At 48.3% G+C, this 17,647-nt stretch overlaps 1 protein-coding gene across 1 annotated transcript; it reads right to left on the bottom strand.

Moving 5' to 3' along the window:
• LOC142586393 (uncharacterized) lies at positions 1-1,218 on the bottom strand. Its single transcript, XM_075697640.1, has one exon. The coding sequence runs from the start codon at positions 1,216-1,218 to the stop codon at positions 1-3; it is 1,218 nt and encodes a 405-aa protein (XP_075553755.1).
• Positions 1,219-17,647: the final 16,429 nt, after the last annotated feature.

The following is a 17,647-nucleotide window of genomic DNA, read 5'->3' as shown; positions in this document are numbered from 1 at the left end:
CTAAAGCTTTTGTATTTCATTGCCCTTGGCCACAGGTAAATCTGTGGTCTTGCTCCCTTTGGACTTCTTTGTGCCACTCTCCTGACTGCGCTGATATAACCGGCGGGGCACATTATCACCAGGAGAGGGAGTTTGCTGAGCACTAGGAGACACTTTCTCGGGCGCCTGTAGTGCACATTCTGTTGCTTCGTCGTTGCATGGTGCCGGACGTTTCCTGGCCCTACTGATGTCCATCGCCTCTTCCTCCTCTTCCTTGTCATCAGGGGGCTTGTCTTTAAGGCTTGCTAGGCCAGGTGGGCAAACTGAGTCATCCTCGCCGGAAGCGTCGCTAGTATTACTTGAGCTGTTATGACTGGTTGGCATTGGCTTCAAGGGCTCCTGGTCCTCGTCCCTAAAGCCACCTGTAGTCTCTCCGGTGGCATCTACTACCTCTGTAGAATCCATGAGGTGGTCCAGTTGTGGCTCGTCTGCGCTATATTGCCCAGAACGAAGCATATTGGCGTAGGTGGACACGCAGGCGTCCGCTGAGTGACCAAATCGATGGCACTGTAAGCATCTCGGTGTTCTGCATTGTCGTCGAACGTGTCCCACGCGCTTGCAACGAAGGCACAGAGGAGGCCTACCGGGGATAAGTACGAGGCACTGGTGTCCATAAATGGACATAATGTGCGGTATTGAGGTTACGGTGATATTGTCCTTGAGCACCAAGGAAACCTCCCGGTTTGTTGTCACCCACTGTTCCATGCCAGTGCATCTCCATGCTTCTCTCTCCACCGACTTCACCTTACCATAGGCCTGGAACGCCTCTTCAACGCGTCGTGGTTCAAGGTGAGGTGGAAGCCATAGTAATTTAAGCTTGATGTTTTTAGTCTCCGGATCTATCACCATGCACTTCAGCCCTTTGACACGGAGCTCACCACAGGCGACGAGAGTCTGTTTTGCCGCACTACTAGCGCAAGTAACCATCCATACATGGCTCATTTGATACTGTCCGACACCTACAATATCTGAAGTATTCACTACCTCAAGCAGAGCGTCTCGGAAGTCGGGAGCACGGTATGGTCGGCCACTCAAGTCCGCATGAAGGAAAATAGAATTCAAAACATCGTTACCGGTTGGTAGACGCGGGAGGACAACTTTGTAGCTTGCATCTTCGTTCAAAAACGGGGTCGACGATCCTCGGCCTGGGGCCGATACGCTGTTTCCAGCAGAGAGCATTTTTGGGCACAGCCGTTCCACACGGCTTCTAAGGCAACGCGGTGTTGCCTTAGAAACGAGCTGTTTCTAAGGCTCAGGCGTGCGTCGCTTGCTCAGGCGCACATTTCGTTGTCGCGCCGAACGCTGCGTTTCTCGACGCTCACCGCGTCCGATGCGGGGTGCGTAGTCGCTGCGCCGTAGCCCATTGTCTTACACCCCTTGGCGGGTCGACGGGAACGCTGTCGCATTCCACTCTTGAAGGCGAAGCTTAAGCGTCCTCCAATTTTTATTAGAAACTCTATGGTTTACACCCTTTGGAGTGCCCCTTCTGATAACGCGCGTGCCGTTCGTTACTGGAAAGTTCTGGGCTCGCAGCTTTAAAGAAAGGAAACGCATCAAGGCAGATAACGATTATTGTTGTGTGGCAGAAGGGGCAAGCCAAAGGGTGTAACTTTGCCTAAGAGTAGAGTTTCTCACTACATTACCTAGAGGCATAGAGTTTCTCACTATTACCTAGAGGGAAATCTGGCGCTGCTGCGCTGTGGTATGCATGTGAATGCCGGTATATTGTGACTTCGGATTGACATCGTTCTCGGAGAGACAGGACACCTTGAAGACGCGCCTGGCAAGTACCGTTCAGTCTGTCAGAATGATTCATTTTCTACTAAAACAGCGCGTAAAAAGCTATTTTAGCTTTATTATTACGCGAAAACATGTTTTGTTTAACTATGAAAACTTGCTATTGCGTGTACGACTATATGTTACGTAAAAAATATCAGCGGGCCGCTAAAGTTGGAGGACAGACGACAAGGTTCGCGCTCGCTCTGAAATAGTTGGTGGTCTGTTCAAGAACAGACGACCAACTATTTCAAAGCGAGAGCGAACCTTGTCGTGTGTCCTCCAACTTTAGCGGCCCGCTGATACTTTTTACGTAACATGTAGTCGTACAGACAATAACAAGTTCTCATAGTTAAACAAAACATGTTTTCGCGTAATAATGAAGCTAAAACAGCTTTTCGCGTGCTGTTCTAGTAGAAAATTAATCATTGTGACAGACGGAAGGGTACTTGCCAAGCGCGTCTTCAAGGTCATAGAGTTTCCATTTTGTAGGAAACTCTATGTTCAAGGTGTCCTGTCTCTACGAGAACGATGCCAATCCGAATCCACAATATACCGGCATTCCCATGGATGGATGGATGGAAGGTAGGAGCGTCCCCTTTGAAACGGGGCGATGGCAGTTGCCACCATGCTCAGATTTTAGAGCGCAGCTCTTTGGCGTCCGTTCCTGGGTTTCGGGTCGTCGTCGTCGTCGGCCTCGTAACCAGCTCCGCCCCCCTTTCATCCCCCCAGCGCTAGCAGCGACCGACTGATACCGCTGGATGCCGCTGACGCCGCTAGAGAGTCAAGATAACGTGACTGCATAGAACACCGTCGCCGCCATGCAGAAAGAGGAGGAAAGGGTCCCCCCCCCCCTGTTCTTTTGTGGCGGATAGGGTGCTCTTCAGTTGCCGACGCGCCGGTTATTCGTTGTCCCTGAAACCAACTCCGCAGCTGGGGTTGACTCACTATCGGCGTCAGCGGCATCAGTCAGTCGCTGCTATCTCTTCCCTCCTCCCTTTATCGTGTTGTCCGCTTGCTGCGCGCGCTTCTGCCCCCATCGTTTGCCGCTGGGTGTACACGCCGCCCCCCTCCGCTTCCGCTTACTGCTGGTAAGCGGCCCCCCTCCCCCCTCTTCCTGCGAGTCTCCGGTAGTCAAAGCGCCGGCTCGAACTTAATTCCTTTCTTCGCTCCTCCTCCAATGCAACCCCTGTGCGGTGGCAATCAGAGAGCCAGATCGGTGGCGGCGGATCTGTATATGTGCACCGCCCGAGCCGAAATTGCCGCTGCCGTTCGCCCTGTGCGGTGGCAATCAGAGAGCCAGATCGGTGGCGGCTTGACATAAAGACAAACAGCAATTTCCTAACACTTATGCGGGAGAACATCCCGTTCCTCTCGCTCGTAACGCGTCCCACGGCTGTGACAACCTCGCGAGGCACTTGTATAGATCTCGTCTTTGAGAATCAAGCATTGGTGTACCAAGTCGAACATATATCAGTCTATTTCTCCGACCACAAAGCTTCCTTCATGACTGTCAAGAACTGTTAGTGGAGTCTTTGTTAAAGGAATACGTGTGAAAAATAAAAAAAAAATTCTGTGATAGCGCATACATGTGTTGCTCGATTTCTTTGCCTCAATCTATCGAAAAGGTGAAACAGCTTATTTGCTGCGCTCAAACTTCGCATTAGGAAGTAACGTAATCGTCGGTAATTTTTTTATTTTGCCTTTTATTTTTATCTGTGTTGCGTGTTATTGAATTTCTCGATTTTCTTTAAATACGTCTTCCTACCCTTTTAACCTTATGTCACCTCTCTGCTTTTGAGCCACCAATCCTCCAATCGCCTTTTGCTGATTTCCACCGCATATTTATTTACATGACTATCATCTCTGAACCCTAGGGCTTCAGGAAGGGTGACTGTGGCCGCATCGACATCGGGATTGATACCATCACATTCTAGTATGAGGTGTTCCATCGTTTCTACATATTTACCACACACAGTACATGTGTCTTCTTCTTCGTTAAATTTCTTTTTATAGCTCCGCGGTCTAAGGCATCCTGATCTAGCTTCAAAGAGTAGGGCACTGCCTCTTGAGTTATCATAAAACGCTTCCTTCCTGATCTGCTGTTTCCAGTATCGATATAGTTCTACACTATGCTTCTTTTCCATTGAATTTATCCAATTTTTACCTTCCGCATTTTTAACCTGTCGTTTAATGCTCTGTCCTTTTTCGTCCTCGTGTCTGGCATACTTACTGGTTAGCTTCCTAGTTCTTTTCCGCCATTGTGAGTCAACGCTCTTTCTGTATAGGTATTTAAACACCTTAGCTGCCCACCTGTTATCATCCAATTTCCTCAGACGTTTTTCGTATAGGATTTTACTCTGAGCTTCCCGTGCTTCGAATGATGCCCAGCCCATATCTCCCTGTACTGCTTCGTTTGTGGTTTTCCCGTGGGCACCTAGTGCTAACCTTCCCACAGCTCTCTGATTTACTTCTATAGTCTCGACTGAACCTCTGCCCTTAAACACAGGACCGCATTCCCGAAAGTAAGCCCCGGCACCATTACTCCCTTCCAAATGCCTCTTAGTACCTCATACCTGTTGTACCCCCACAATGCCTTATGTTTCATTATCCCGGCATCTCTTCGCCCTTTTGCTATAAGAGACTGTTCGTGCTTTTCCGTGTACATCTGCCCTTTGTTTATCCATACCCCGAGATATTTGTATTCGGCCACTCGGGGTATTTCATGGCCTTGTATTGTAAGCTCCTGATCAGTTGTATCGTTGAAAAACATCCCACCGGACTTAGCTGCACTAAAACTGAAACCTAAACTGTCTCCTTCGTCCCCACAGTAATTAACCAGAGTTTGCAAATCTTCCTGGCGATCTGCTAACAGTACAATATCGTCCGCATACATTAAACCCGGTAGTCATTGCTCAACAACCTTTTCGCCTAATCTGTACGACAGATTATACCCTAGATTGCTTCGTTGTAACCTTCTTTCCATGCTTATCATATAAAGCATGAACAGCAGCGGTGATAGAGGACAACCTTGCCTTAATCCTTTGTGAACCTCGACAGTTGTCGTACTCTTGATTCCTTCCCATGTTATTTCAACATTATTTTCTCGATATAGTTCCTGTAGAAAATCAATTACCTCATTACCGATACCTTCAGCTTTTAATATGTTCACAGGAGTTCCCTGTTCACATTGTCGTATGCACCACTTATGTCCAGGAAGGCTAAATACAGAGGTCTATTTTCCGCCCTAGCTATTTCTATGCACTGGGTAAGCACGAACAGGCTATCATCTAAGCGCCTACCACTTCTGAACCCGTTCTGAAGTTCTCCAAGTATTCTATTACTTTCTACCCATGACTGCATTTTTAATTTCACCGCCTGCATCGCCAGCCTATATATAACTGATGTTATCCTAATTGGTCGGAAAGATTTTATGTTCTTCTTATCACCTTTCCCTTTATAAATCAAATTCATTTTATTCTGTTTCCAGCTGTGCGGAATTTGCTTATTTGTTATGACTGCCTCCAATGCTTTTATCAGTGTTTCCTTGCTTCTTGGGCCAAGTTCATTAATTAACTTGATTGGAATTTCGTCTATCCCCGCGGACGTGCATTTTGGAACATTTGCTTCCGCCTTTTTCCAGTTAAGATTGGTCAATTCTAAGCTGTTTTCTATTATGCTATTCTGTGTTGCTCCCTCTCTTGGGGCGATTACCCTAACGTCTTTCCTAAATGACTCTGCTATAACTGAACCAATGTAGTTCACAGCGTCGTCTCCCTCTAAACAATTTCCTTCGACATCGTGAATCTGTTCCTCTTTTCTGTGATTAGCTTTACCCAGCCAGCTTATATGGTTCCAGAATTTTCTTGACCCCCCTTTAGTTGCATCGCGAACTTCAGCCAGCCAGCGATCAGAGGACTGCTTTATTTTAGCCTGGACGAGGACCTGCACTTGTTTCTTTTGTCGATAATATTCCCATTTTTGGCCTATTTCCTCTTAAGATAACTGCGCCCTCTTTGCTTCTCTGTGTTCCCGAGATGCCCACCGTCGTTGTTCGATGGCCTCTCTAATTTCCTTATTACACCAACTTCGTGGCTTCCCCTTTCCTCTCCAGCGGTTTACTCCTTTTACTTCTTTTATTTTTGTACTAATGAGTACTTCTAACTGATTATAATCCCACCTTTCCATGGGATGTTTCTTTATTGCTTCCTCTATGCCAGCCGCTATTTGCGCTATTTGCGCGTCATTTAATTTTGCGTATTCTTTTTGGCTTCCCTGCATTTCTCTTTTGAGTAGGGCTCCCAACTGTAGACTAATACGCTTATGATCACTTCCGAGGCTGTACTTCCCCTCTTCGTCTATTTCCATTATTGCGAGCTTGTTATACAACCCCTGCGACATTAAGCAGTAGTCAATGGTCGTTTGTCTGTTAAGGGACTCCCACGTGATTTGTCCCTCACACTTAGTTTCTCTATTTACTATAACTAGGTTGTGTCGCTCACAGAAGTCTAGCATCAACTTCCCATTACAATCTGTGTATCCATCCAGATCCTCGATGTGGCCATTCATGTCACCCAGCAGATGAATTTCGGCACCTTCTCCAAACTCCTTTATATCGTCATCGAGACACTTCACTGGATCTTTATTCTCTTGCCTGCATTTGTCCCCTGTCCCTAAATAAACTACTCCTAGCCATGCCTTTTTACCGGCAATTGTACCTGATACCCAGACATGTTCTTTGCAAGTTAACTTTATTCTTTGCCAATTTGTTCCTTGGAGTATGAGCATACCTACTCCTCCTCCCTTCCTCTCCGTTGTTGTTCTATTGCTCCCTTCCCAGACGTAGCCTTCAATAAGCGGGGGGTCTTCTAGATCCCTGAGGTGTGTTTCGCATAGCGCGTATACACCAACTTCTTCGTCCTTTAACTGCTGTTCTATTTCTAACCACCTCGCTCTCTTTCTACCGCCTTGCATGTTTATGTACCTGATCCTGGTGTTAAATTTATTTGTAGTTTTCTTCCTGGACCTCCTAGTGGCCATTTTATTGGCGTCAGCCTCTATTGTTGCACTTTCTACACTGTTTCTACCTACCCCTACGCCCTGAGGCGCAGTGGACCCCTAAAAAGCTACTGCCCGACCTGCCAGGCGCCAGCCGATCTCGGCTCCTAGCCTTCCATTAAAGTGGATGCCATCTCGTGTAAAGCCTCCGCCAAAGCCTGCTCTATGCACTTCTCTGTTTATGTCTGCCACTTCAAATCCTTTCTCCTGGCTTAGCTTTCTTATTTCACAAGTTACAGCCACAACGTCCTTGGCAATTGCTCCGTTCCTTCCTTGCACCTCCGGCACTGTGCATACCACGATCTGGACTTGCTGTGCTATCGCCCTTAAATCGTCAACTTCCTCCGCTAATCTTTCCACTACTTTTGCAGCTTCACCATTCAACACATCATTTAGCCCCGCCGCTACCACTACCAAATTGCGCTCTGCAACATTCTCAGAAAGCTCGCTTTTTGTTTCTCTCAATACTGCGTTCATTGTCCTGCCTGGGAACGTCCCGACTGCTACCCGCTTATCACCCTTTGCACGCTCCATTATAGCTCTTTTGCACCTCCTCATATTTGAATCACCACCGATAAGTACTAGGGCATTCTTTCCCTCCCTCCTAACTTCCAGGTTGTGCTTATCATTGACTATGAGCTCATTCCTTGGGGTTAGCTTGTTCCCCTCCTCTCCTCGCGCTCGCTGGCGCCCCTGTGGATGCAGCGTCGCCTCACGCGGGGCGTGTTGCGCTGCTTCGCTATAACTACGCCGATTCACCGGCGGCGAGCTGACTACCGCTTGCTCTGCCACCCTGCCCCTGACTTCGCATGTAGGGTCTACCCTACTTTCTGTGCTTTTGCAACCGGCTTGGTGTCCCGATCCATCATTCTCCGCTGCGCTCGTCTCAAGCGCATCGAGACGCCTATGTAGTTCTGCTCTCCTTTCCCTCTCTTCTCCAAGCTCGGCCACGGTTCTTACTAATTGCGCGGCCTGCACCGCTTCCACCTTGACCAACTCGGCGACTTTCGCCTGCAAAGCTAACCGCCTCTCCCGCTCCTCCCTCAGGTCTGCTTTCAGCTCCTCGAACTTGACTGTCCAATTTCCTTCCAGTTTTTGGACTGCTTCCCTGACCCCTTCGCACAGCCTGCACGTAAAGCTAGACTCCTCCGCGTCTGCTAAGCTCTGGAAACTGGTCTCGTCGAGGGAGCACCAGCGCAGGCACTCGTCGCACTGCACTTGCTCCGCGTCCCCCGCGGCCTTCCCTTTCTTTGGTTTCATCGCTAGGCCTACGTCCTTAGGCTCAACGAGCACGTCCGCCAAATCACTTCGAAGAGCTAGCTGAGATAGTTAAATAGGCCTATCAAATAGGTCCCGCCTAGCACCTAGGCCTAACGAGGGAAACCGCCAGACCTGGACAAAGCCGGTACGTTTACCACGCTTACCACGAATTCAAAATTTGCGCTCCTGCTCCATGCAAAATAAAACACTTCAAAAACATCAGCTAATAAGAAGAAAAAAGAGTACTTAGCTACGAACGAAGTCGCTGAAGCCTCGACACAGGAGCGTCCGCACGCCCAATTACTATTTAAATGCAAAAAGAAACAGCAAATAAAAACAGAAGCAAGCTCAAAGCATGCACAAAAACTTATGATTTCGTCGTCGCCACGGAGCCCCGAAAAGCACGTCCATCCGCCACAAAATCCAAATCCACCATACCATAGCGCAGCAGCGCCAGATTTCCCTCTAGGTAATGTAGTGAGAAACTCTAGGGAAATCTGGCGCTGCTGCGCTGTGGTATGCATGGGAATGCCGGTATATTGTGACTTCGGATTGGCATCGTTCTCGTAGAGACAGGACACCTTGAAGACGCGCTTGGCAAATACCGTTCCGTCTGTCACAATGATTCACTTTCTACTAAAACAGCACGTGAAAAGCTGTTTTAGCTTTATTATTACGCGAAAACATGTTTTGTTTAACTATGAGAACTTGTTATTGTATGTACGACTTTTCCGGTCAAGCGATATGGGAGGGTCGACTTACATTCGAGTCGACTTACAATCGTGTAAATACGGTACAACATTATACATGTTACGTAAAAAGTATCAGCGTGCCGCTAAAGTTGGAGGACGGACGACAAGGTTCGCGCTCGCTTCGAAACAGTTGGCCGTCTGTTCTTGCTTTTCTTCGCTTGGTCATGCATTGTGGGTGAGTAAAGCTGTAATATGTGTAAATGGAAGCATTTTATGAAGATTTTACTTTGAGAGCGCGTTATTTGCGTAGCCATCGTCACGTTTTAGACGAAGCCTTTTACAACACCAGCCAACACGAGCCTCGCAGTCACATATACCGTCATTCCCATGACGGCACGGTGCCACCTTAAGAAACTCCCATAGACGGTGGCGCCAGATTACCCTCTAGGTGTTATAGTGAGAAACTCTATGTATCTATCTACCCATAGAGTTTCTCACTACATTACCTAGAGGGAAATCTGGCGCTGCTGCGCTGTGGTATGCATGGGAATGCCGGTATATTGTGGATTCGGATTGGCATCGTTCTCGTAGAGACAGGACACCTTGAAGACGCGCTTGGCAAATACCGGTCCGTCTGTCACAATGATTCATTTTCTACTAGAACAGCACGTAAAAAGCTGTTTTAGCTTTATTATTACGCGAGAACATGTTTTCTTTAACTATGAGAACGTGTTATTGTGTGTACGACTTCATGTTACGTAAGAAGTATCAGCGGGCCGCTAAAGTTGGAGGACAGACGACAAGGTTCGCGCTCGCTTTGAAACAGTTGGTCGTCTGTTCTTGCTTTTCTTCGCTTGGTCATGCATTGTGGGTGAGTAAAGATGTAATATGCGTGAATGGAAACATTTTATGAACATTTTACTTTGAGAACGCGTTATTTGCGTAGCCATATTCACGTTTTAGACGAAGCCTCTTACAACATCAGCCAACACGAGCCTCGCAGACACATATACCGTCATTCCCATGACGGCACGGTGCCCCCTTAAGAAACTCCCATAGACGGTGGCGCCAGATTACCCTCTAGGTGTTATAGTGATCTATCTATCTATCTATCTATCTATCTATCTATCTATCTATCTATCTATCTATCTATCTATCTATCTATCTATCTATCTATCTATCTATCTATCTATCTATCTATCTATCTATCTATCTATCTATCTCATAGAGTTTCTCACTGTAACACCTAGAGGGTAATCTGGCGCCACCGTCTATGGGAGTTTCTTAAGGGGGCACTGCGCCGTCATGGGAATGACGATATACACTCTAAGAACAGTTTACACCCTTTGGCTTGCCCCTTCTGCCACACCAAATTAATCGTCATCTGCCTTGATGCGTTTCCTTTCTTTATCGCTGCAAGCCCGGAACTTTCCAGTGACGAACGGCACGCGCGTTATCAGAAGGGGCACTCCAAAGGGTGTAAACTGTTCTGTGCTGATAACACGTGATAACAGTGAAGCCTGGCGACCGCTTTTCTGGCGGATACAAAATGAAAAGGAATCCCGTGCAACCGACCAGGCAGTGCAGGTGCTTCTTCCGGGCTTATTATCGTCGTATGTTTCGAAATACTAAAAACATATGCGTGCTTACCCAACGGAACGAGTAAACTAGTGTTTGTTTGTGCCTTCTGCAACCGAAACGCTGAGCCATTGGCTGAGCAGACGATGCAGACTGTATGATCTGTGGTCGGAAACGTGCAAGCATAGACCGCGTTATTGATGTATGTTAACTGTTTGTATTATTTATTTTTTGCAAATTATAAGAATTTCAGTTGTGTTTTGACAGCGTTTAAATTTAGTTTATAAATGCAAAACATTTTGCACAAACTGTTTAAATTTCGCGCGCTAGGCACGCCGGTCGATGGCAGCGTCCGGCTGGTGGCGTCATTGTAGAAGCGTCCCCAGTTCTCCCATTGTTTTTTCGTACGCGGTCACGGTGGCTCCACCGTATGGCGGTCGCGCCGTGATCGGAGGCGTGCTGGTGTTTCATGCTGCCGAGGGGCGGCGCGCACGTCGCTACCAAGATCCGTCGAAAGCACCCATCGACCACCGTCGCCGCACGTTTCGTCGCCGACAGACAGGTACGGGTAGAGTTACTGTATATGCTACCAAAGGTAGCATATACAGTAACTCTAGGTACGGGTACGTACCTAGAGTTGGGTAGCTAGCTACCTTTGGTAGCACATACAGTACCTCTAGGTACGGGTACGTGTTCTCACAACGTCTGCGGCATAGAGTTAGGTTGTAACTCTATGGTCTGCGGTGTGCAGCGTTGCCAGGTTTGGCTATATAGAGCCAAATTGGGCTGCAGAAAAAAATTTTTGGCGTCGACTTGGGCGAGTTGGCTATATGGCTATATTTGGGTATGATGGGCTACTGAAAATCTGCGACTTGGCTTTGTCTGGGCTATAAGTTGCGCCCTAATCCACGCTCGAGAGGTGGCTCTCACCTAGCAGAAAAAAATCTCGACGGATATGTTTTAGCTGTTTGAGCCGGCAGCGCAACTGTGCGTCTGTGGGTGCGCGAAAGGCCCCCCTGCGCTCCCCTCTCTGCGCCGTTGTCCGAGCCGCTGGTTTTGATCTCTGATGCACCTAAAGCCGGCCTCGGCAACTCCGCTTCTTCGGTGGCAGTGGGGTGCCTCGACGTCAGCGCCGCCTGCCACGGAAAACGTGGCATTACACCCTTCTAGTACACTGTAGTGGTATCAAGGCACCCTTCTTGCACTGTGCCCTACACTCTAAATACAGTTGCAGCCTCTGGGCTGTATATTTGCTTCAAAAGTACTCGTCATCTGTCTTGACCTCATTTCCTTTTTTTAATCCCGCGAGCCCGGTACTTCTAAGTCACGAACGGCGTGCCAGAGCATTCCCGATAGGAAAGTAGCAAGCGCAGCGTTCTTAAGAAAGGAAATTCGGGCAAGACTGATGACGATTATTTTTGTCAGGCAAATATACAACTCAAAGGGTGCAACTGTTTTTAGAGTGTAGGTAATTAGCGCCATCCATCAGGCGGGTGGGAAAGCCAATCCGCTTCTTTCAACGTTTTTAGATTTAATCAATCGAAAAACGTTGGCTTCTTTCCTATAGACCCCTACTCGCAACTCTGCTATAACTCTGCTTCCCTCGCCTTCCCTCGTAGATCTCCCACCTGCGACTGGAAAACGATGTTGGCATTTTGGCTTACCTCTGAGAAAAAAAAAAAAAAAACGCTGCTGGTGTGCCTCTCTTTCCAAACCTGTCGAAATCGGTCTTAACGCGATAGCGTTAAGGGCCCCGTATCGCAAAAAATCTGATCCCGCTGGCGGACCGTCGCTTCATATAATAAAGAACCGTCACTCGGCGAAAAAAAAAAAAAAACCATTCGGAATCACAACGACGCAGGCCCTACGCGTGGCGCAGAGGCATTACTGAACTAATTCAGTAAGCTCAGAGCAAGATACATCATAAAAATCGTAAAGTACGACCTATACACAGCCTAAAGACATATCGTCGGAGTTTAATTTGAGTATTACAAAAAAACATAATTCTGTTACACGGAAACTCAAACACAAACCCCTTTTCCTAGCGGCGTGGCCCGCTCGGTTCCTTGCAACAACACCGTCGCGCTCGCCTCCGCAAGAACGCTGCGGTTGCCGGGAAGCGTGGCAAGCAGTCAGGGATCTTTGAATGCTACCGCGTTCCACTCTTAAAGGCGAAGCTTAAGCGTCCTTCCAATTTTTGCACGCCTTTGTGTTTGCCTGTGTTGAACACTGCTGTAGCTTGGTCGAATGTTGCCTGATCTCCGTGGCTAAGACCGATCACAGAAATAGACTTACCACACCAACGTTAGAAACGATCTCGCACATATGGATGCTGAGAAAAATTCGAGCCAGATGACCGCTTTCGGGCCAGATTTAACACTGCCGTGATTTGTAATCAATGAATACAATGCAAGCCCAGAAAAAGGAAATTGTAGCTTCCACCGTGGTTCGAAAGTGAGCAGCGGGAGCGCATGGAACTACCATGGGCTAACCACGGCCGGACTCCACTCTCTCCTCCGCGCTCGGAGGAGCGAGTGAGTCGAGTCCGGCCGTGGGCTACCCTAGGCTCATGATGCTGAATATTGTTTTACGTTCACGATAGCTAAAAAAACACAGTTCCTAGTTAATATGATTGTACATAAGTAGATATGATAGTTGAGTACTATGTGTCATAATAAAAACACTGTGATAGGCTTGAGAGAAAACTTATTGGTGATTAGATTTGTGCTTGGTACGGGGCCTATAGCGGGGAAATGTGCGCTCACGACGGCAGCCCTGCGAACTGGAGGTACTTGTTTTCTTGGCGTGGTCGATTTCTTTCGCCTTCTGCAGCGATTCGCTGGAACCATATGGCTGGAACGTAAGATTTTTGCGGGGCCAACCAGGACGTGTTCTCTGTGCATCATGAAGCTGTTGTTTATGTCAAGGATCGACCCCTCAGGGTGTCACGGACATTTTGTTACGACGGATGGCGCAAAGAAGAATTGCCGTAGTCGAATGTGAAAAAGAATATTCAGATAAACCAACAAATAAAAATGGCTATATTTGGCTACAATTTTTTAGCTATTTTTGCGTTTGGCTATATTTGGGCTACTATTTCTCTAGCTTTGGGCTACGCTGCCTCGTCTTACCTGGCAACACTGGCGGTGTGCTGGTTTGAATTTGTTTGGCATCGCTGCGTACCGACATGGCCATGCCATGGTGATGTCTAAACAGCAGACACCGTTTTGCACCTGAATGCAAAGCGGGGTATGTTTCGGCTCTCAAACAAGGGAAGAAGGCGTCTCTATTTGCTTTTCCCGTCGACGATGAACGACGCAGGGCCTGGGAGTGCGCGATTCCTCGTGCTGACAAGCCATTGGAGAAGAACTGCGTCGGGTGCAAGGCTCATTTCGACGAGAGATTCATCGTCCGTCGCTACAAGCATGTCATCAACGGCGAGTCTGTGGAAATCCCCCATGATTCCACTTCTTGCACTTCGTGACGTCTGTCGAAGTCTTTCCTTTGACGTTTCCGGTACTGTTCCTCGAACTTCCGAAGGCTCTCTTGATCCGGGAGTTGGGGTGTCAGCTTGGTGGAACTAAGAGGAAGCTTGGTTCTTAGCCGACCACCCATCAGTAATTCCGCAGGGCTCAGAGCTCGAAGAAAACGTGGAAGCTTTCGTATGCACTTTGGAAACCTCTTTTCCCATAAAGGAGCACTGCATACAATGGTTAAAGGCATCCAAACAAACAGACCCTGTTTGTGCACAACTTCGTCGGTGGAGCAAGAAGAAAGAGTGGCCCTCCAGGCGAGATTTACCAATGGACCTAAAACCCTTCTACGAGCATCGACAGCAGCTCACTCTGGAAGACGATTTACTCCTCTACAATGCTCGCGTTGTCCCGGCCTCTTGCCAAAACAAGCCCGCATTTTTTCGAAGCCATTAGGCTGGCGAACAGCCATGGTAACGTGTGGCATTGCCCTGAGTGTCACTGAACTTGAAGTGTCGCATTCGCAGGCCTCCTTTACATATTCGTTGCTAACTCGACCATCTGGTGTTAAGAGCCCTGACCACGCTGAAACCGTTGGACACAGAAGTGACTCCCGGATCACTTATTACGTCAGTGGCTATGTGGCCCGGAAGCTGTTGAAAAAGACGAAGTGCAATGAATGTAGCAGGCTGTTGCTTCGCACAGAGGACTCGAGCTTGCTTCCGGCAGAGTCACGCCTCACACGAGGCATGATAGAGGCGGCCTCCTGTACGCGTCTGAGTCCCCCAGCAGACGTGGTCAAAGCTATGGAGGATGCTTTTACCTATTGCTTCAGTTTCAACAAGTTGAAAACTGATAGCATCATGGACCTCATGTCTTGCCTGTCCGTGAAGAGGTTAAATATGGTCGGCTGTGAGCAGCACAAAGTGGAAGTAACGAATCAAATCATTCGCTTCTTCACACTGACAAGGATGCATGTTCTTGTAGCTGAAGAACATGCGTCCAACCAAAAAAAAAAAAAACAGAAACAAGAGAGAAAGGATGAAGTTCTTGAAGTTGAGACTTACTAAACTTTCATAACGTTCACACAGCCAACAAGGTTTTATTTTTTTGTTATTGTACATTACCCACATTGTGTCGTCTGTTGTGACTCTTTAGTAATGTCTTATTCACATCGTTACAAAGGTTCGATTAGCAAATTTGATCTCACAAGTTGGCTGTGCTTGACATAGGTAGAAATCAATTTTCGTAAACTGGTTTATGACTGCATCTGTGTTTGCTAATCAAATCTCAATGCCATCTGTGTATGCCCATTTTGGCATTGCATACTGACTGTTCTTTTTACTTGCCTTATTTACTTCCTTTAGCTGAGTTTTTTATAACTTGCAGTTCTCCCCCACATTGATGCATATATTCTGTTTATTTTCTTTTGACGGCGTTTTTGATGTTGAATTGTAAGAGTGTGTCAAAATAAATGTCTTGCTTATTAAAGCTTGTACGAAATAGACCTTGCTTTTCGATGTGCAAGTCATCAAAATAAAGCGTTCAAGTATGGTTGGTGACGCTTCTACTTCAATTGATACGTCATGGAGAACACTGCATCATCAAAGCGAAAACTGCACGGACGTTGTTTTGGTGACAAGCTCACGGCAAGTCATTTGATTCGCTATTTTCCAGCACTTCAGGGTGCCAGAGGCGCACGCAGCTAATATACAGGGAAGCAAGCTCAAACATAGTTTTCAGTGCCAATACATGCTTTGCAGCGAGCCGTCAGAAAAGTGTGCCAACTAGCATTTGTTGTAATGCGCTAAATCTCTTCTTCCCTCTCTTGCGCTTCTTCTTATTCGTCCTTTTCCATTATTTCCATTAATACGCGTCTACCGAGAACAAGGATGACTGATTGCTCAACAGTAAAGCAAACATTGCAAAGAGAGAGAGAGAGAGAGAGAGAGAGAGAGAGAGAGAGAACCGCTTTTCTGCGACTGCTTGCAAGCTTTGTCAAACGCCGTCTGCTAGAACAAGCGACCCGACCGCAATGTTGTGTTGAAGACATTATCGTCTGTTACGGCATCTGAGGAACTTCGATGATCATAATGAATGAAAGACGCACTAAATAAATTCGTTTTTTATTTCAACGCAATTTACGTGCAAATATAACTGTTTACCCTTTCAAATTTTCCGCCTTTTCAGCCTTTTTACGTGTGCTGCCGTGCTGCTGTGCAGACGTGAAACACCACCATTAGTGAGGCGGTATACAGCTTCTTCTTCAAGAGTAGCTGTCTACCGCGAGTGTCAGCGATAGTTGGCTCGGGCTCGTCGTCGTAGGGCCGACCCCTAGCTGCGCGCCACAGATGCCGAGTTTGCCTGGGAGAACCGCGAAACAAAGCGCTCCTAAAGCACGCTCACCACGCGAAGCACGCGAAGCACGAGCGGAGAGGACGGGACACGAGCGGACACGTAGATAGATACGCAGACGTGCCCGACTGCCTAAGAAAAAATTACCGACGATTACGTTACTTCCTAATGCGAAATTTGAGCGCAGCAAATAAGCTGTTTCACCTTTTCGATAGATTGAGGCAAAGAAATCGAGCAACACATGTATGCGCTATCACAGAATTTTTTTTTTATTTTTCACACGTATTCCTTTAACAAAGACTCCACTAGGTAAGCTTCTGCTTCGGCGGCACGCACCTCTGGATTCTGACGGCGACGGCGCTGGGCCTCTGCTCTGGCAGCTCGTTTAGCAGCAGCAGCAGCAGACGGAGGACTTCCATCGGTCGTCTCGCTCATGGCTCAGAAAGAACTGGCAGATAATTTCGCAGTGGCGAACGGCAGCGGCAATTTCGGCTCGGGCGGTGCACATATACAGATCCGCCGCCACCGATCTGGCTCTCTGATTGCCACCGCACAGGGCGAACGGCAGCGGCAATTTCGGCTCGGGCGGTGCACATATACAGATCCGCCGCCACCGATCTGGCTCTCTGATTGCCACCGCACAGGGCGAACGGCAGCGGCAATTTCGGCTCGGGCGGTGCACATATACAGATCCGCCGCCACCGATCTGGCTCTCTGATTGCCACCGCACAGGGGTTGCATTGGAGGAGGAGCGAAGAAAGGAATTAAGTTCGAGCCGGCGCTTTGACAACCGGAGACTCGCAGGAAGAGGGGGGAGGGGGGCGGCGTGTACACCCAGCGGCAAACGATGGGGGCAGAAGCGCGCGCAGCAAGCGGACAACACGATAAAGGGAGGAGGGAAGAGATAGCAGCGACTGACTGATGCCGCTGACGCCGATAGTGAGTCAACCCCAGCTGCGGAGTTGGTTTCAGGGACAACGCCGCCGATGCCGACACAAACAATATGATACCCTCGCTTCCGCAGCGCTAAGAACCAGGTCTAGCCGTGGGAAGGTGGTCACGTATTCGTCGACGTGCCGGGGCCTGCGTGAAATAACCGGCGCGTCGGCAACTGAAGAGCACCCTATCCGCCACACAAGAACAGGGGGGGGGGACCCTTTCCTCCTCTTTCTGCATGGCGGCGACGGTGTTCTATGCAGTCACGTTATCTTGACTCTCTAGCGGCGTCAGCGGCATCCAGCGGTATCAGTCGGTCGCTGCTAGCGCTGGGGGGATGAAAGGGGGGCGGAGCTGGTTACGAGGCCGACGACAACGCCGACGACGACGCGAAACCCAGGAACGGACGCCAAAGAGCTGCGCTCTAAAACAATAAGCGTTAGGCCAGTACCTAAGAACATGGACCCCAACCTCCACGAG

Source organism: Dermacentor variabilis, chromosome 6 (assembly GCF_050947875.1).
Source record: "Dermacentor variabilis isolate Ectoservices chromosome 6, ASM5094787v1, whole genome shotgun sequence".
NCBI classification, from domain to species: Eukaryota; Metazoa; Arthropoda; class Arachnida; order Ixodida; family Ixodidae; genus Dermacentor; species Dermacentor variabilis.
This window is presented reverse-complemented; position numbering and strand designations above follow the sequence as displayed.